Source organism: Agelaius phoeniceus, chromosome 3 (assembly GCF_051311805.1).
Source record: "Agelaius phoeniceus isolate bAgePho1 chromosome 3, bAgePho1.hap1, whole genome shotgun sequence".
Taxonomy (NCBI): Eukaryota; Metazoa; Chordata; class Aves; order Passeriformes; family Icteridae; genus Agelaius; species Agelaius phoeniceus.
In genome coordinates, this window is record NC_135267.1 from 73,090,030 (window position 1) to 73,109,274 (window position 19,245).

Sequence of the window (19,245 nt, forward strand, 5' to 3'; positions counted from 1 at the left end):
ACACCCATATCCACATGTGAAAACATGCTGAGTATTGGGATCAACCCATCCTGTAACAATTCATAGCTGGGTGAGGATGCTTGCCCAACAGCAGAAGCCTCTCATCCCTCTTCTCTTTCTGAAGAAGTTAAGGCAGTGTTTCCCTCCATGTCTGCTGCAGGGTGTGCATGGACTGACTGCAGCCTCTGTATGGTTCAGTGTGTGCACAGCTGGGGATGTGAGGCATTGGTTTAGGGTGGGAGTGCTGCAGAACTGGTTTGGAGAAGATAACATTTATGGGACCTGTACAAGGATTAAAAGGAAGGTGGCATTAAGGCAGCAACTTTTCAGTGTTTTCCTTCAAAGTGAGGGCTCCCCATTCCTTCAGGGGATGCTTGTGTTCAATGCTTGTGTCTCTAACACCTTGCAAACAGCTCCAAAGTCATGGCATTTCTTACCACTTGGGATGTGTATCTGCTTTAGCAACATTGCATTTCATGGCCCAAGCCTAAGCCCAAATGTCAGCAGTGAGACCTCTTGGCAGAGTTGTCTTAACTCTGCCATATTGCCTGGGAAATGCTGCGTGATAGCTTGGATAGACTTAGGGTTTTGCAGTGCAAGAAATACCTCCTATTTCCTCTCATGGGATGCTTTTCTGGCATTCTAAATCTCTTCTAGGTACATTCAAAGTTAATTAAGTCTGAGTTTTCATTTGTGCTGTCTGCAGGGCTGATAATCCTCCCCCCCACAGCATGACTTGGAGAGGATTCAGCAATTAGGCTTGGCAGGGCAGAGCTTCCTTGTACCTGTCCCTGTGTCATGGCACCTGCCCAGCTCCTGCCTCAAGTCCCCCAGTCTCTGATGTGACAGACTTATTCCCCATGCCCAGGGTCTGCATGGTGGCAGTGATGAGAGCTGCCCACACCAAACCTTGCAGGAGAGGAAGAAATGCTCAGCTGGTCAGAGATGGTGTGAGCACCTCTGGATATACCAGGGCAAGGGCAAGCAGGTGGACTTTAATTGCCTTCAGCTGTAATTTCAATTTGACCTGAAGTGCTCCTGGGGTTGTCAGGTGGAAACCCAGGGCTGTTTATGTGGGAAGGGGCTCCTGAAGGTGGTCAGGTCCAGCTCTCCTGCCCTTTAACAAGGTCACCCAAATCCGGCTTCCTAAGACCATGTCCAGCTGGGATTTGAGTATCTTCAAGGATGGACCCTCCACAATCTCTGCAGAAAACCTGTTCCCATGTTCAGCCACCCTTGCTGAAAGAAGATTTTTCTCTTCTTTTAGTTAAATTTCCCATGTAGGTACTGCTCAATGTAAACCAAAGGAACAAGCCAAAGGATTCTTAGCAGCAAAGTCTGGGGAACAGAGCAGATTTAAGACTGGAGTCCCTTACTTGCAGCTGTCCATACTCCTGGCACCTGGTACAAGTGCCATCCTCTCTGAAGCCCCTGGGATGCTAGCTTATCCTCAGGATGACTCTTCCCTTTGGATATGTTTCTGTTTGCCATCTGCCAGAAGAGCCCAGATCTGTGCCATGTCCTTCCAGAGCCGCAGTACCCGGAGCAGCCCGTGCCCAACCCCGTGCTCCTGTGACACACCAGGGAGCTCCTCTTGCTCTTGGTGCTGTGACACACCAGGGAGCTTTTCTTGCTTTTCTTGGTGTTGGTGCTGCAGCCAGGCCCTGTCCCACCCTGCAGAGGCTGCACTGGCATCTGCAGGAGGGCACCTTCCAAGTGAGTCCCTTGCACTTCAGCTTTGTGCCTGCCTCCAAACACAGCATCTTCCCAGTGAATCAAAAACTGCTTATGGATCAGTGGCAGCACACCCACCGAGGGGATCCTTTGGGGAAGAAAGCTGATCATTACTGGAATGCTCCAGGGAAGAGACCAGTGGCAGTGGGAAGACAAAGGCAGGGCAGCAAAGCAGTGGGGAGAAAGCAGGGTGAGAGCAGAGAGGCCCTTTGTCCATTCCTGCCATTGTAAATTGCTTACTGAAGCCACAAGAAGAATTAAAACCTCCAACTAAACCATATTCCTACAGCTGATATCCTGTAGCAGGCCTTCACTGAACTCTGAAGAGAAGGTACTTGCAGTAAACACAAAAACAATGATCCAGAGATTGACATCAGTTAAAGAAAAATTAAGCAATGGTGAAGCCAAATACTTGACTTGTTGGATTTTGCCCCTTCAAAACTTCTTTGTTACACAGTTTAGGAAATATCACGTCCAAGACATACTAAGGCAAAAAAGCAGGTGAAATTATGTAAATGAAAGGTGATGGCTGGAACAGAGACAGGGTGAGCTATTGAGGCCAAGCTGCTGCACCTGCTTAGAAATTTAATCTAGTCTTAAAGCAGCCTGGCCTGGCAGAAGCTAAAAGGAAACAGGAATTAAGGCCATGGACACATCCCATTTAAGCTTTCACACCTGTAGTACACTACCCTCCCCTGGGCCTGTTACACCCCTCTGGCTCCCTGGCTTAGCCAAGCACAGGAGTTCTGTGTTTTATAAACCCCTCTGACTTCCTAAAACTCTGTCCTGCATCTCTTGCAGAGCCGTGTTGATGCCAAACGATGACAGAAAATTAGCTTTGTCACTGCAATGGATGCAAGCAGTGCAGTATCTGTAACCCACAAAAGGGTGCCTTTGGGCTTACTCCTGACCCCTGAGCTACTCTCTCATCTTCCCTTCCTTCCCTTCCTTCTTGCAGCAAAGTTAAAGAATCACTCACGGAATCTAGTTAGCTGTGAATTTACTTTTCATTTTCCAGCTAGTTGCAGGTATTTCCCTCCCACCACCACTATTCCTCCTCCTTTAGCTTGTTTGTGGTCCAGTCAGGGCTGCTGCTGGTCCACGTTCAGCCTGGAGTGCAGGGTAGGCGAAACACGAGCCTGCAATCCTGTACTCTGTTCTGTCCCCGCACAGGTTAGAGAGGACGAAATTAGAATTCCTTACGTGCAAGGAGTGCCACCTAACGGCCTGGTGAAGGATCCCAAAGCTCCACACAGCGCTCCTGGGGTCTTGGCTCTTTTTTTTCTATACCTATGAAATCACACACACATATTTTCACATATAGTGAAATGCAAGTCTCTTTCATGGCCTGTCTGTCCACAAACCACACTTCAAGGGTAATTTTTATGCAGAGATTTACATTCATATTTTTAAAAATAGTTTATTAAATCCCAAGGCTTCAAGAGAGCTGTAGTAATCCAGATGCAAGTAAGAACTTGGGTATTTCAGTTTGGAGTGTAAAACTGACGAACACTGGCTGTCTGTTAGGGAGCAGCTGCTGGAGACCAGGGGTTGCACTGCTGCCTTCACCACGTCAGGCAGCAAAAACATGCTCACAGGGGGATGGATGTGGGCCAGCTGTAACCTCACAAGGTCACCCAGTCCAACCTTTTATGGCCTTTCAATTTAAGGTGACAAGATTCAAAAGGCACAGAGATGGTGTTCTAGGATGACCAGACGCAGCAGTGCTGAGGAAAACTGCAGCTTCTTAACATTCTCCAGCCAGAGCAGTCTGCATCATCCCACCATCACCATGGACTGCTCCACGCACTTGGAAGAGATGTCCATCATTCTTTTTCCTCAGAAACTTGTTGTTGATGCCTTCTTGCTGTTAACCCTTCAGTAAAGTCTATCTTGCTTTACTTGAAGAGATGCTGTGTGTATGGAAAATGCAGGAGAACTGAGGGGCTCCAGAAGAACACGCGAGGAAGAAAACCTCACAAGCTATTTAGTGTCCTCCTGCTGCAGCAAGGGAAGTTTGAAGTTTGAATAGCTACTTTGCACCTCAGGAATTACTACTCACTTCTTGTCCAGTTATGTCTAAGCCCTCTCTAGCCTTTAATTTTGTACTAGATTATTACTTGGTGACCTTCATTCATTAAATTGGCCCAGAGGCAGGTAGCACAGCCTGTTCCAAATGAGCAATATTTCTCTGGTTGTTCTCTTGGGAAATGTTCCTAGAAAGGGGGCTCAGGTAACAGGTTCCTGGTTCCACACTCTGAGCAGCAGGCCCTGCCCTGCCTGAGGGACCTGCTTCCACCCCACTGTAAATAGCCTCCTCATCAGCTTATGCACAGGCATCAGGGTTGAAGTGGCTGGGAGAATACACTTCTCCCATGTGACCCAAATATGCCAGGTGAAAACAAATAGAGGTTGGACTAAAGAAGACATAAACGCACACTGTTGCTGTTAGAATGTGTTCTAAACCAGACTATTTATATTGCATATCTTCTTGCAAGATACTAATACATTTTAGGAGCCCTGAGAAAAATTCTTCCCACTGCTTCATCAGAACTCAAGTGTTATGAAAACTTCCTAGATAACATTTCCATAAAGTAAAAAATACTTGCTAACATGCGACCTTCAGGATTTCTTGCTGATAACCAGTTTCAAGGCAACTGAAGTGCAGTCTCTTATGATAATAATGAAAGGGCCAAGTAACTCCCACTTAGGTAGTTTTAACCTCTGGAACTGCTCTCTGAATTATCCAGAGCAATCCTAGCAGGTCACCACAAAATGAGATGGCTTTTTCCTTTGGTTTGCAGAACCTTCTATTGACAAAATGCACACACACACTTGACCCTCCTTCATAGCTGCCTTGCCTCAAAAATCGAGTCTATTAACTTGTTTCTCAAGTTTCCATTCAGGCAACTTACGCTGCATTTCAGTGAAGTGGGTTTGTTCAAGGCTCACTGACAGCATGTGTTGTTCCAGGCAGTATCTAAACTCACTCAAGGACAAAGACAACTGATAGAGAGGATGGAATTTCTCATCTTTGACCCAAATTGAGCAGCGTATTTAAAAAACATACTGGTAGTCATTGTTATTCTTTTGGGCAGGACACTGTATTCAAGCACAACATTTTACAGAAACAGCATTTGTAGTAACATACCCAAAATGAAGGTGGCCATGACCCATTAGTAACAGCCTGCAATAAATAGTAACTGCAAAGCCTTCCTCTCTGGATAAAAGAGATCCTAGTCTTAGAATACTTCCTTGTAAAAACACATGGCAGAGGTGCTATTTTTCCATAGCTAATCCAGAATTGCTCAATTGTTTGGACAATGATCTATTTTAGGACGTGTATATGAGGGACAGACTTGCCTACAGCTTAAGCTCATCTTCCCTCAAGAGGCTACACTATTCACTAAATTCTTCATTTGTTTTCTGTTTGTTATTCAAATGAACAATTCAGAAGTAAAAGAAGACATTAGGAAAAATCCCCACATTTAACAATACCCACAGTCCTTCTCCTTTACTCACATCTGTCACAGTAGGAAATTCAAATGAGGAAACTGCAGAGAGCAATTTTAATGGAAATACCTCTCAAAAATGCTTTATGATGTGAGAGATGCTTTGTGGTGCAACTCCCACCCTCATCTAAAAAAACATAAGATAATACAAATATTTATTGGTAGTCCTGTCCTTGAAAATGTCAAGTATCACTGGAAACACTGATAGATGGCTGCAGCTTTAAGAAGGAAGTATGGAAAATTAACATGGCAAAGCAAGTTTTACTATCAGTATTCCTAAAATTTTTCACAGAAGTGCAACAATAGTGAAACTGTTTTAAAAACAGGATGGAGAAAGCAGCAGTTGATGCAATCTGTACTCACCAGCACCTGTTTTTACAGGGAATTAAGAAGGAAAAGTGTTAATACAGAAAGGCTCTAATAAACAAGACTGTTATATACAGGTGAACCCACTGGTTAGTGACACAAAACGGTCAGGCTTAGTGGAAGTTTAAACTTCAGTAACAATTTATTCAGAGTATGCAAGAACAAAGTAATTTACATTAAATTTCTGTAGTGCCAATATTTTTTAAAATATGAAGCATTTAAAGTGAGTTAAGAGAGCAGCAGTAAAACTGTAAACATGTACAGCCATTGAAAATTACAGTAACAAGATATAAAACTATTTTGTTTAAAAGCTATTTATATAAAACAATTTTTATATAAAACAAATTCAATCAGTTTCACTGATTGTAAGGAATCACACTGTTTAATGCTTAACCCATGAAACACCTTAGTGCACCAAGAGAACATTTCAGGCAGCTCACATAGAAAACACGTGGCTGGCACTCATAACTTCTCATGGCACAATGGCTTTAGTACTCAACTGACTGGCCTGCTAACCATGAACCTGGCTGGCTTCCAGAAGAAGCAAAATAAAGACTGGCAGGTCATGTCACTTTAATCCTAATTTGTCCTGTATAGCACTTGAAGGAAGTTTAACTGGGAAATCATGAAAGCTTTTATGACATGTCCAGGAACAGTCTTTACCAGTATTCCTAGCAGCATTCTACACAATTTTTACTTACTACTGTGAGGATATGGAGGTCAGCTACATTTTAAATTCCATTTCAGAACAGGCACATGGAGTTTAACCACAGCTAAGCAAACCCTGAGCAAAAATTACCTTTCAAACAACGTTTCCAGCCCTGGTTTATCTTTTTAAGAAACTTTCTGCTGTTCTACGAAAGACAAGAATCAAGATGTTCATTTATTTCAGATTCCAAAACATCAGTCTCACAGACAGGACAACTGACTGTTCTCTCCTGCCTCACAGGATTGCTAGGACTTGCAGAGGACTGTGTAAATTCAGCTCTAGGTTTTGTAGTTGTAGTGACATCAGTCCCCCCCTTTTTGTTGAAATACTTTTCAAAGGCAGTTTTGTCTTCCTTTTTCGGCCATTGCTGCAGCGTATTAACACGTTCTAACACATTCTTAGATGCACCCTGAGCTCTTGGGGTCTGCTCCAAACAAATTCGTTTTGGTGACCAGCTAGAAGATGGCATAGCCCTCTTGCCAGCTGGTGAGCCTTGGCTTGATGTTCCTTCAGCAACACGAGCCATCCTGGCAGGCAACCCCCAGTCGTTCTCATCATCTTCTGCATCAGCAGCAGAGGGTTTTGGAAACTCACGCTGCAAAGCTGAGCTGCTCTTCTCACTGGCACCATTGGTACGAAGCGGAAAGATGCTGCCATGGGGTGATTTTTCCAGTTTAATCTCCTTTTTAGGGATTGGTGTTGTCCTTACTGCTGAACGATGCAGTGAGCCGTGTGCTTCACTGTTTGCAGTGGAGCTGCTGGCGTTGGTGTTTTTCTCTGAAAGCACACCGTCTCCTCCTCCAAGCCGATATCCCCTCCCACTAAAAGGAGTTGGGTCTTTGCAATCACCATGCATTTCTGTCTTGCCTGCAAGATCAGATTCAAAATAAGTTAATATTTTTTTCATTAAAAAATCATGGGCTTATTATTTGAGGTGCTTCACACACAAAAAAATCAGCTGCTTGAAAATAATGCATCAAACAAAACTTTTTGCAGACAATTCAGTTGAGGAGCAGCCTAGGAGTGCACAAACAAACAGGCCCTGTTCTTTGGCTACATAACAGCAACATCTAAACCAAGCTTATGTACTGTTGGGTCCATATTCATTTAAGAAAACGTCTGGACAAAAATCAGTTCAGAAAAGAAAAAAAAATTATAAAATACCTTTGTTAGTTGACTTGAAATGTGGAGGTTTTGCTGTCTGAGTTTTCTGCTTGGACTTCTCTGAGAATTTGTCTGGCTCCTTCACTTTAGTGAATGTGCCCCCACAGGTCTTTTGATGTTCATCCCACCAGAAGTCATGTGCAGAGGGTGCTCTGTTCATGGAGCGCTTCACGTACCCAAAGTAAGGTGCTCTGTTCTGGCAGGGGCCATTGCATCGCCACCAGTGCTGGCGGTACAAATTAATCTCATCATAAAAATTGTGATAGATCTGTGTTAAAAAACAAAAAAACAAACCCACAAAAAACCAGTCATTCATGAAGTTACAAATTTTATATCACTAGCTCTATAATATTTTTTTAATAATCTATTTCCATTCAATTCCTTCCACTGCTAGTGTGATTTTTATATTAGCAGTTAAAAGAGCTAGACCTGAGTAAAATTTGATCAACATTTAGCTATCATTAAAACAAAGCTTTAAAAAAGAATGTGGAGGAGTACGTCCCGGTTGCAACGGCAATAAAATCAGTTTGGAAATTTATCTACAATTTCACCTAGAATGCATTGCAAACAATACCAGTAATGCATTCTCCTTTCAGCTATTATCTTAATTGATCTTATTAGACACATTATTTTTAAATATTAACATAAATATCATTACCCTCTATTGACTACACTTCACATGGATCACTTCTTTCCCTGCTACCATTTAAGCTCTTTCTAGTTTACCACAAAAAAGCTTAAAAGAAAAATTCTTACAGACAACATACCTGAAAATTACATCACTAACAGCTCACCACATCATCCTCAACCTGTTCCCACCACCACCACCCCCAACAAATAACTATGGAACTAGCACACACTTGGATGCAAATTTGTATTGGTACCAACTGTGGAGTGTCTGATAAGAACATTACTTATTCTGCACCAGTCAACTGAAACAGCAAACCAGGAAGAAAGCTCTATTAAATCAGGTGGAGAGGATTATTCTTACTGTGACATTGGCTCCAGTCAAGAGATTAATGCGACGCATGTGCTTGCAGAACTCCGGTCCATGAGACTCACGATCTTTGTAGTTATGAGTAACAAAGAGCAGGGCATGGATCATTTCGTGCAACAGTGTCTGCAATGATGCAACCATTAGACAGTCACTGAAAAGCATTGCACTTTCAGTTTCATGGTTGAGCTGCAAGTATTTTACTCTTCCACATTGATTGTGGTTACTGATCTTATCTTTGATTATTCACATATTCGGTCTGGGTCCTAAAAACATAATTGATCTATCAAACCAAATTACCCCTATTCCCACATCACTAAAACATGCTGCACAATGTCACTCCAATAAGCAGCATTCCAAAAAAAGAGAAATACTCCTCAAACTTAAATTACATCTTTAAAGACATCATGCCCTACATACCCCCAAAAAAGAGCCACTTCTGAGCAAGCTGAAACTCTACAGCATTTCTGTTCTTAGGCAAATCTGAATGTTCAGCCAGCTCAAAGCAGCAGCTCCGGCAGAGGCCCAAAGAGCAACAAAATGTCACGTTTAAGTCATGTCCTATATCCTTATTTTCTGCTGTTGGCCTTTTAGAAACTACAGTCCACGTTTGCTTTGAATATTAAAGGATAATTTAGGAGTTAAAAAACTTGGGGTGTTTTTTTCTCTATATAAAGTCAATAAAATAAAATAAACTAGCTACTTTAGACTTCTACTTGGATTTGCCTACTTAGAAACATAAAACTGAAGATTACCATGGTACTGCAATACAAGCCACACAAACCTAACAGTAAAGCCACCACTATTTCATGACATATAAGTTGCTGCATAAAAGAATCCCACTATGAAACCTAAAATGTTTGTACGAAGTGGGGGGGTGGGCACAACACACTTTATGTGCCGGTTCATGAGCCACCTTCAAATACCTCCACAAGGTCCTTCCTCGGCCGCAGCTTTAGAAGCGGCTCACTGAGACGAATGGAACACAGCCCACTTCTCTCGTGGTATGAACAGATACCAGCAGAGCTGAAAGGAAAAGAAGAAAGAAAATATGACAATCTATTTGATTTTGTAGCACATGAAAAAAACTGAGAATTTAAGTTAAAATGCCATCCCCTGCAAACACATGCTAGGTCACTTAGAACATGGAGTAAAATCACTTTGAGTAGTTACTTGAAAAACTTAGCATTGTTAAGCAAAAAAAAAAAAAAATTCCACAAGTTCCTTAGAGTAGAAAAACCTGTTTTGAAAGCAGAAGAATATTTCTTTTAGAACTTGTGATGGACTAAAATACAAAGCACGGAGGCTAGAGAGTCACAGCAGCAAACGCTGACTTAATTGCTGGTTGTTTCAATTTCACTCCCCACCCTTCATCAACTTTTGGCTCATACTGAATCTACATATACCTCCACTTCTGTGCACTAATCCTTTTTTTGTCAGTGTTAGTCCTACTGAGTTAGTTCTCTATCAGTGCAGTATCCAACTATTTCCAAATGCCTAAAGAATACTGCAGCCAGCAGAGGATAAGAAGTGGCAGGACTCCAGCTGCCAGCAACTGCATCTGCTGCAGAACTGCAGACTGCACTTCAAAGATTCCTGGGTTTGTTTAACCTCAGCTTTCTTCTATACCCCCCTTCCTAGCCCATTCTACATTTTTCGAATATACTATTATTGGTTGATATTTGCCGATCTGCCCTGCAGTAAAACTATCATAAAGACTGAGAACCAGAGCAGCAACACGAGTACGTGAGGTTTCCACACACACCATCTAAGACCAAGTCATTTCTTCCATTCTAACATCCCTCCGGCTTGCCTGCACGCCGGGGAAAGCCACTGATGGCTGCTAGGGACGGCAGATGCAAGGCAAGGGAGACAACGACAGCGACCAACTCCTGTCCCGCCGTACGGGCTCTGCCAGAGATGCGGAACATCCCCGTGCCCGGGAAGAGAAGCCATGGCACCAGCAAGGCGCTGGCGGGGCACAGCGAGGAGCAGCACAGTGACAAGTGGCAGCTCCTCCCCGACACTGGCAGCCACACGCTGCGGCTCCACGGGTGCCGGCCCTTCCCGCCGCCCCCAAACCGCGCCCGAAACACAAGGATCGGCCTGCCTGCCCGGCCGTGCGACCGCCCCCAAGACAGGGCAGCGCCGGGAACTCGGCCCCACCCCCGCGGTGCTGTACCTGGTCATGCGGGGGCTCCAGGACACCGTGACAGCCTCCAGCTTGCCCCAGAAGAGCGTCTGGTTGAAGTGCACGAACAGGCCATGAACGTCGGGGCTGGGGTCCAGCAGCTCCCACGCCTCATCTACCACCGACAGCGGGCGGAGGGACGAGCGGTACGGAGAGACATCAGGGCGCTTTGCTGCCGCCGCTGCCGCCGCCTTGTCCTGCTCTTCCCATTCCCTCTGCAGCCTGAGCGCCAACAAGAAATCCTCGTCCTCCATCCCGAGCGCGGCTGCCCTCAGCCGGCACCGCCGCCACCGGAAACCGCAGCACCGCGGCGCAGGCGCAGCACCGACCCGCGGGCTGCTGCCGCCGCGTCCTTCCGAGTGCGCGCGCCGCCGCCGTCGCCGTCGCCTCCGCCCCTTCCTTCCCTTCCCTTCCCTCCCCTTCCCTTCCCTTCCTTTCCCTTCCTGTCCTTTCCTTCCTTCCTTCCATCCCCACCCCGCCCGGCGCGGCCCCATCGCGTCACCGCTGGCAGCCGCTCCTGCCGCCGAGCCGCGGGACGCAGGCGCGGCGCGGTGTCGTGTCCCCGGTAGCGGCGGGGCGGGTACCGGGCGGCGGCGGCTGCGGCGCGGACATGGCGCTGTCGCTGGGCGAGGGCGGCGGCGGGAGCCGGCTGCGGCGGCAGCTGGAGTCGGGCGGCTTCGCGGCGGGGGAGTACGTGAAGCAGCTGTCGCAGCAGTCGGACGGGGACCGGGACTTGCAGGAGCACCGGCAGCGCATCCAGGCGCTGAGCGAGGAGACGGCGCAGAGCCTGAAGCGCAACGTCTACCAAAACTACCGGCAGTTCATCGAGACGGCGCGGGAGATCAGCTACTTGGAGAGCGAGATGTACCAGCTCAGTCACATCCTCACCGAGCAGAAGGGCATCATGGAGGCCGTCACCCAGGCCCTGCTCCTCCAGGCCGACCGCGACGACCCCGCGCTGGGCGCCCGCCGCGCCGCCGCCGCCGACCCCTTCCTGCCGCTGTCGGCCAAGGACGCGGCGGCCAACGAGGAGGGGCGGCAGCGCACCCTCACCACCCTCCTGGAGAAGGTGGAGGGCTGCCGCGACCTCCTCCCCGAGAGCCCTGGCAAGTACCTGGTCTACAACGGCGACCTGGTGGAATACGACGCCGACCACATGGCGCAGATCCAGCGGGTGCACGCCTTCCTCATGAACGACTGCCTGCTCGTGGCCACCGCCCTGCCCAACCGCCGCGGCGCCTACCGCTACGACGCCCTGTACCCCCTGGACGGGCTGGCCGTGGTCAACGTCAAGGACAACCCGCCTATGAAGGACATGTTCAAGCTGCTCATGTTCCCCGAGAGCCGCATCTTCCAGGCTGAGAACGCCAAGATCAAGAAGGAGTGGCTGGAGGTGCTGGAGGAGACCAAGCGCAATCGCGCCCTCAGCGAGAAGCGACGCCTGGAGCAGGAGGCGCTGCCCCGGCCCGCCCCGACGCCCCCCGAATCCACCAACCCCTTCGACGAGGATGAGGACGAGGAGGAGGAGGATGAGCCCTCCGCTGAGGAGGAGGTCGTTGACCTCTCACTTGAGTGGATCCAGGAGCTGCCCGAGGACCTGGACGTCTGCATTGCTCAGCGGGACTTCGAGGGGGCGGTGGATCTCTTGGATAAACTGAACGAGTACCTGGCGGACAAGCCCGTGAGCCAGCCCGTGAAGGAGCTGCGGGCCAAGGTGGACGAGCGCGTCCGGCAGCTGACGGATGTGCTGGTGTTCGAGCTGTCCCCGGACCGCTCGCTACGAGGCGGGCCGCGGGCCACCCGCCGAGCCGTGTCCCAGCTCATCCGCCTGGGCCAGTCCACCAAGGCCTGCGAGCTGTTCCTGAAGAACCGGGCGGCCGCCGTGCAGACGGCCATCCGGCAGCTGCGCATCGAGGGCGCCACGCTGCTCTACATCCACAAGCTCTGCCATGTCTTCTTCACCAGCCTCCTGGAGACGGCCAGGGAGTTTGAGACGGACTTCGCCGGCAACAACGGCTGCTACTCGGCCTTCGTTGTCTGGGCGCGCTCGTCTATGAGGATGTTTGTAGATGCCTTCAGTAAGCAAGTATTTGATAGCAAAGAGAGTTTGTCAACTGCGGCAGAGTGTGTCAAGGTAAGAGAGTCCGAAGAGGGGGGTGGTGGGGCACAGCAGATGAAACAAAGGCTTCAAAGCTTTAAAGTCTCTTTTCTAACTCTAGTTTAGTTGTTGACTCTTGTGTGTGTCTCCAGAGAGGTTTTCTGCGTTGAAAGATTAATATTCATTTGAGGTTTGTTTGTTTTTTTTCAGTTTAACAGAGGAAAGCCTTAAGGTTATAATACGTGTCAAGGAAAACCCTGCCTTTATCAAGAATACAAAATGTGTTGATTCTTAATTTGCCTTTAACTAGTAGGAGGTCCTAAAATTTACATAAGCCACACCTGAATTATAAGTACTTCAAAATTTTCTCTTTGTTTTCCAAGGCTGTCCTTAGCTACATTTTCATACTTTTTTTGCAAGACTAACTTTCTCAGGTTATGCTTTCTTTCAGCTGCTAATTGGGAGGGGGGGGAAAAAAAAGCTTATGTATGTGGGTTATATAGTGAAATTGTCCAGAGTATTTTTGACAGCCAGGGTGTATCTTTCAGTTACTAATTTCTCGTAAATGAGATTCTTAAAGCACGAGAAGTAAGTATGAGTAACCCTTCTCAGTTTTCTGAGATACATTCGATAAATGTGTAAAATGTAAAGGGAGCCTGCGTAGTAATAACAACACAGTAATAACCATAACATTGCTTTTCTTCTTATCCCAGGTGGCTAAAGAGCACTGCAAGCAGCTGAGTGAGATTGGACTGGATCTCACCTTCATCATTCACGCCCTCCTGGTGAAGGATATCAAAGGTGCTTTGCAGAGCTACAAGGATATCATCATCGAGGCCACCAAGCACCGCAACTCTGAAGAGATGTGGAGAAAGATGAACCTGATGACTCCGGAGGCTCTGGGGAAGCTCAGGGAGGAGATGAGGAGCTGTGGAGTGGGCAATTTTGACCAATACACGGGTGATGACTGCTGGGTCAACCTCAGTTACACTGTAGTAGCTTTCACTAAGCAGACTATGGCCTTCTTGGAAGAAGCATTAAAGCTTTATTTTCCAGAGCTGCATATGGTTCTCCTGGAGAGCCTGGTGGAAATCATCCTGGTGGCTGTCCAGCATGTTGACTACAGTTTACGGTGTGAACAGGACCCTGAGAAGAAAGCATTCATTAGGCAGAACGCCTCTTTCCTTTATGAAACTGTCCTTCCTGTTGTGGAAAAAAGGTTTGAGGAAGGAGTTGGAAAACCAGCCAAGCAGCTACAGGATCTGAGAAATGCCTCAAGACTGATGCGTGTAAATCCGGAAAGTACCACCTCTGTGGTGTGAAGTGAACCTAACTGTTCCCGGGAACGAGGTGGCAGCACTTACTGAACATGTTGTACATTGAGCAGATGAACTAAACTGGGGTTTTTTGAGTCCCTGAAAGATGCAGAACTCTTGTCTGCTGCATTCCAGAAGCTGAAGACTTTGAATCAATCCCTGCAAGCATGCAATGCTTTACTTGGTGGATGGGGTGTAGGGAAGTGAGAAGGTGGAGGTCACGTGTCCTTGGACAGCATATCCTGAATGAAAGGTTTGTGTAGTATTTGTGACTTGGGAATTAACTGTAATACACAAATTTTGGCCAGTTGTTTGTGAAAGTCTTACATACATGTACGGCAGATGGCAGGAAAAGATCAATTCTCATCATGTCACTCTAGCAGTTCCTTTTTAAGGCAGTGTTCTGGTAGGAGGGGAAGTACTGAAGCATTCCCAGGGTGTGGTATTCAAGAAGGCACATCCACCATCCAGATGTGACTCAGCACTGCAGATAAATGACGTGGATTTGCACAATGTGATTTTTGTGGTAGCAATGCAGACTTTTCTTTAACGTTGAGATTATCTTCATTCATTTCAGAGGCATATTGAATTAAAAATGTTTTTATTTGGGTGAAAGGGCTTCTTCTGTTAAATAAGCTGGCCTGTCAGCCTAAGTTATAACTGTCTGAAAACAAACCTGCTGTCAGAACCATTAGTTTGCTTCAAGAGAAGTGAGAATAAATTGCTTCCCTTCCTCTTTGTGTTCCTCTTCCATGTTTTCTCATGGATCTAATTGGGGTCACGTCCATTTAGTGAAGTGTGCACTGTTGCTTGAGGTGCTGTCACAAATGAATTATGGGCTGTTGTCTCCTGGTTGGAACCATAGTAAACAGGCATAAATGCTCTTGAGACATGCAGGACAGGGAGAGGGACTGAAGGGACTGTTTCATTTGGAAGAAATGGAATGCCAGTTTTGCTATACAGAACCAACACCTGGTGAAGAGACTGTGAGGCTTTTTGTAAGAGATGTGAACTTTGAAATATATACTGTCTCCTGCAAGAGCTAGCATCATTTCCTGTAATACAGCAATAAGCAAGAAGAACTATCTTTTTTGCAGAAATCAGAAGGATTTGGTTGGCAATTTTAATGTTGATGGGAAAAGTTTATACAAATGCTCTTATGTTTGGATTGAATGGTGTTGGCTGTCTCATGCAGTGTATGCCTGTGAAAATAAAGTAAGCCAAGTCTTGTGTCAAGGCTGGCTTTGGAAAGGTGTCAGCTTCAACTTCTAAGCTGTGCAAACTTCTTCTGCTTCTGTGCAAACTTTCTTAGTTGTGAGAAAATCATGTTACAGCTAAGGGACCTTGTGATCAGTCCCTTAGAAAGCATCCTTAACAGGAATAACAAAATATCCTGTTCCTGTAGCACTTTGAAATTAAAGCTCTTGCAGGTTGTATCATAGTCATGAATGCCTTGTGACTGCCTGAACAAACAAAAGATATCTCTAATTAAACATTCTGCATAACTATTATACTGAAGCTTCCTAATTTCTCCCTGTTTTCATAATGCTAGTTTAGTGCAGTTTCCACTTGAGTGGCTGGGTTTTGTTCTCTTGCTCTTTGGATGCCTTTTGAACTGTCAGATTTTGCAAAGCATCCTTTTGTCTCTGCTCACTTGCTTTTCAGTGTTTGGGCCTTTTGCTAGAAACTCATAAAGTCACACAAAATGGTTTTCAAGGGTAACTTGTTGCTCCCAGCTTACATTGATTGAAAACCAGTGAATAGCTCTACTTTTATTGTAAGGGACAGGGACAGTGAGTTAGAACTTGTGTAACATGTTCTGTCAAAGAGAGAGAGAGTGTCCTACTGGTGTTATTTCAGTAGTGAACTCTTTCTGATATCAGAACCTGGTGAAGTATAGCAAAGTAATACAATCTCTGTCATCTATTTGAAGTGGGAAACCTAATCTGAGAAATACTTTCAAGTGAATTATAAATGACAGCTCTCTGTGGTGATGGGTATTTTGGAGGAGAGGGAGAAGAGATGGTTTTTTGGGTTTTTTTTGTGAACATGGATATATTTCTTTTTATTTAACAGCGGAAGAAAGCAGAATAAATACAGATGAGCCTTATCTTTGTGTGTGTGTGTGTTTGCAATAGAAGGGTTAGATCTGGAACTCTAGACTGATTATTGTGATGTTTGGTGATTTTATCCAAGAAGCTGAATTGTAGTTTCCCAATTCCCAAGCATTAACATGAGGCTGACAAGGAGGAGAGCCCTGTTCATGCTTCTATTGTGAGCTGGTGTAGCTTACCCTCAGCAGAAGATGAAATGTAGAATGTAATTTTGCCACATGCTCTGTTATGCCTCTGTCACTGAGCCCTTCATCAATCTATTCATGGCACACTGAGCCTGCTGATTTTGTTTCTGCTGCCATCCATGGAGCAGTGGGCTTACACCGATGTTGGTTTTAATGCATCAGGGAATCTTTTCCTTTGAGTCATCAAACATCATGTTCTTGTGCCTGTCACAATTCAAACAGGTGTGGATTGTATAAACTGCTATAAGTGGCATTGATATTTTGTAACTTGTGACTCTAATTAAGTCATCATAAAAGAAAAACTAGCATAAAGAAAATGGTGTGGAATTAAACTAAACACTCTTTTTTGTTAACTTGGTTAACAGAGAAAAATCAGTGTATGCTGAGTCATCGTTTAAAAAATTTCCCTTTTGGAATGGCACTTTCCTTTTCCTGAGCTGTACACTTGTGGCAATAGTGTTGTTCAAGTTGGGATTTGCAGTAACTACTGAATGATATTTGCAGTAACTACTGAATGAACTAGTTCTGCTAATTTGAGAAGGCACTAATATTGGGGTTTTTTTGAGACAACTGCATATAAAATCTAGTTTCCTTTAGGTGCTGTGGCAAAATTGTGTAAAATGATTTTTTAAAATTCAGGTAAATTTATTTATTAGAATTTAATGCAATAACTTTTCTGAACAGTGAGGACCATGTATTAAAACTTTTGTACCTACAGCACTAGTGGTGTATTTGTTTTGATCATCAGAAAGAGGATGTTGGTTTGAAGTTCCAGTGAAGTCAGAGAGCTTCAGGTGAGTCCCTTGTGAAGGAGAAGTGAGCAGCAGCCAGCTGATGAAAGCCAAGTGATGTCACTTCAGTTACATTCTTACAAAGTCACTTCAGCGAGGTGAGGCTGGAAGAAAGTGTTTGTGGACATAGAGAGGCTGTACTCTCATCTGATGGGACTCTGTGTGTGTGTGAGATGGATTATCAACACCGAGGCACCGTAATGCTAAAGGGTTTCTTATCTTCCAGACGTTTTTGTGTCTGGAGTCCATCCCTACTTACCTTGGGTGCTGAATGTGTAGTACAGCCTGTGCCCTCACTAGGTGGAGCTTTGTGCACTCAGCCGGCTGCGAGCAGGCCCAGGCATGGAAGCTGTGCTGCCCTGCAGTGTGGCTTGGCAGGTTTTGGGTAGCATGCTGTGGGAAGAAGATGCTACAGAAAATTATCCAGATGTTGTGTTCAGGACTTTTTCATTCCTTGGTAGTGGTTGTGTTCTGCACTTTCTAATTCTTGTACTGTTCGTTTTTTAGGTTTTCCAGTTTTCCTGAGGTGTTTCTGTACCTGTGTTTCTGCAGGTGTCCTCTAGGGTATCTCACCTTTCTGCTTTTCTTTAAGGTGGGTACCAACATGTGACTTGTGTTCTGCCTGAAAAACACTGCTACACTTCAAGCCCCTGCAGAGATGTAGAAAGTTGCTTGTCCCAACTGCAGTTTTATGTCTCATGTAAAATCTTCAGATTAGTGACTTCTCAAAGTCAAGTTTGCGTGACCTCTGGTCATTTTACTTCAATATTGGGCTGAAATTCCTGTGCAACTCCATGCTCACAGTGCATGGTAGCAGAGAAGGTCCCCACTACCTGTCGTTATAACTTACACACTCTTTGTATTCCCTTTACTGCCCAACTGTTTCAATTGAACTGGGTTACCTGTTACTTAAAATTATTCATAGTTTTACAGACTCTTCAGTGTATTTTCTCTGATGAAAATCAAATCTGGCATGGGGCTTATCTGTCAAGCAGCTGTGATCATAGACATCTTTCTCCTCACAGGTTCAGGTGTTGTGATATGCCTTCAATCCCTACAAAGTCTAAGGGATAGTGGAGAGAGAAACACCTCAAACTGGGGAAAATAGATTTATGTCATTTACGTCTTCAAGGGGTGTTGACTGGAGTAATAGATCAGAATTTGACTGGCCACCTTGGACACAGAGTTGTTACCTCTTGTGTATTTAGGAAACTGCTTATACAGCTTCAGCAGTCTCAACATGCTCTGTAATACAGTTCTCAATTTCAGGGTTACAAGCTGAACTAGATTATCTGCTACAGATATGCTCAGTTTGTCACAGCAGAGATAAAGTACTGGCAAGTGACCTGGCCTGTGCTGACCACTGAGCAGTAGTGCCCTTCCTGGGGCTTCACATGGCTGATCAGGGCACTTTTAAGGCAATTTTAGATCACCCATCTGAGGGAGGCCCTGTGGTATTTATTCTCTCTCCCTCCCCATGCATAGCCACATTCCTTTTGATGGGCAGAGCATCTCACTTCCCACCCAAGTGGCAGATACTGTGGGAGGATGGAGAGGAGCTGCCCCCAAATTTCCTGAAGCGAGCTGCGGTGGTGCAATGCCGCCAGCGGGGGTCCCGCGGGAGCCGTGCACTGGGGAGCCTCCCCTCGGTGTTGTGGGGAACCCCCTGCAAGCAGACACCATTGCATTCCATCTGCTCTCACCAGCCACTGCAAGAGCAAAGCTGGTACAAAAGCTGAGAGATTGATCTCTTCGTGTCAAGGCAGGAGCTGGACCCTGAGGCATCGTCTTAGATTGCCCAAAATACAGTGTGGCTCTCCAGCTTAGGGAATCTTGTTCAGGTGTGCTAATAATATCTTGGCACGTGATTAGTGAATGCAATGCACCAGGAAGGTGGACCAGGGAGAAGAGTGGGCAGTGTTAACTTCACTGCTGCTTGGCAAAACCTTGGAGATGCTCAGATTGATGATGTTTTCAAGTTATTAAAAAAATAATAAATTAAAAGCATACGGCTCTTCATCTAATTGCACCAAGACACATAGTTCTTCCTCTGTCCTCCCAGAAACTGATC

The 19,245-nt window shown here is 45.7% G+C and overlaps 2 protein-coding genes across 2 annotated transcripts; one reads left to right on the forward strand and one right to left on the reverse strand.

The window, feature by feature from the left end:
- Window positions 1-5,729: 5,729 nt before the first annotated feature.
- On the reverse strand, window positions 5,730-11,047 carry SPRTN (SprT-like N-terminal domain). The gene is made up of 5 exons (XM_054629329.2): window positions 10,662-11,047; window positions 9,406-9,505; window positions 8,477-8,605; window positions 7,486-7,753; window positions 5,730-7,188 (listed from the first exon to the last, which is right to left on the reverse strand). Exons 1-5 carry the CDS (start codon window positions 10,922-10,924, stop codon window positions 6,467-6,469), a joined length of 1,482 nt encoding a protein of 493 aa, XP_054485304.1. The 5' UTR covers window positions 10,925-11,047; the 3' UTR covers window positions 5,730-6,466.
- Window positions 11,048-11,057: 10 nt separating this feature from the next.
- On the forward strand, window positions 11,058-16,194 carry EXOC8 (exocyst complex component 8). The gene is made up of 2 exons (XM_054629494.2): window positions 11,058-12,804; window positions 13,482-16,194. Exons 1-2 carry the CDS (start codon window positions 11,281-11,283, stop codon window positions 14,088-14,090), a joined length of 2,133 nt encoding a protein of 710 aa, XP_054485469.1. The 5' UTR covers window positions 11,058-11,280; the 3' UTR covers window positions 14,091-16,194.
- Window positions 16,195-19,245: the final 3,051 nt, after the last annotated feature.

What these genes read in the sequence shown, in the direction of transcription:
- SPRTN (XM_054629329.2), bottom strand. Translation starts at nt 10,924, where the DNA reads ATGGAGGACGAGGATTTCTTGTTGGCGCTCAGGCTGCAGAGGGAATGG. An exon ending in TGGAGCCCCCGCATGACCAG is followed by an intron (nt 9,506 to 10,661) that starts GTACAGCACCGC and finishes TTTTCCTTTCAG; the next exon opens with CTCTGCTGGTATCTGTTCAT. An exon ending in TTTCAAGTCAACTAACAAAG is followed by an intron (nt 7,189 to 7,485) that starts GTATTTTATAAT and finishes CTGATCTTGCAG; the next exon opens with GCAAGACAGAAATGCATGGT.
- EXOC8 (XM_054629494.2), top strand. Translation starts at nt 11,281, where the DNA reads ATGGCGCTGTCGCTGGGCGAGGGCGGCGGCGGGAGCCGGCTGCGGCGG. An exon ending in CTGCGGCAGAGTGTGTCAAG is followed by an intron (nt 12,805 to 13,481) that starts GTAAGAGAGTCC and finishes TTCTTATCCCAG; the next exon opens with GTGGCTAAAGAGCACTGCAA.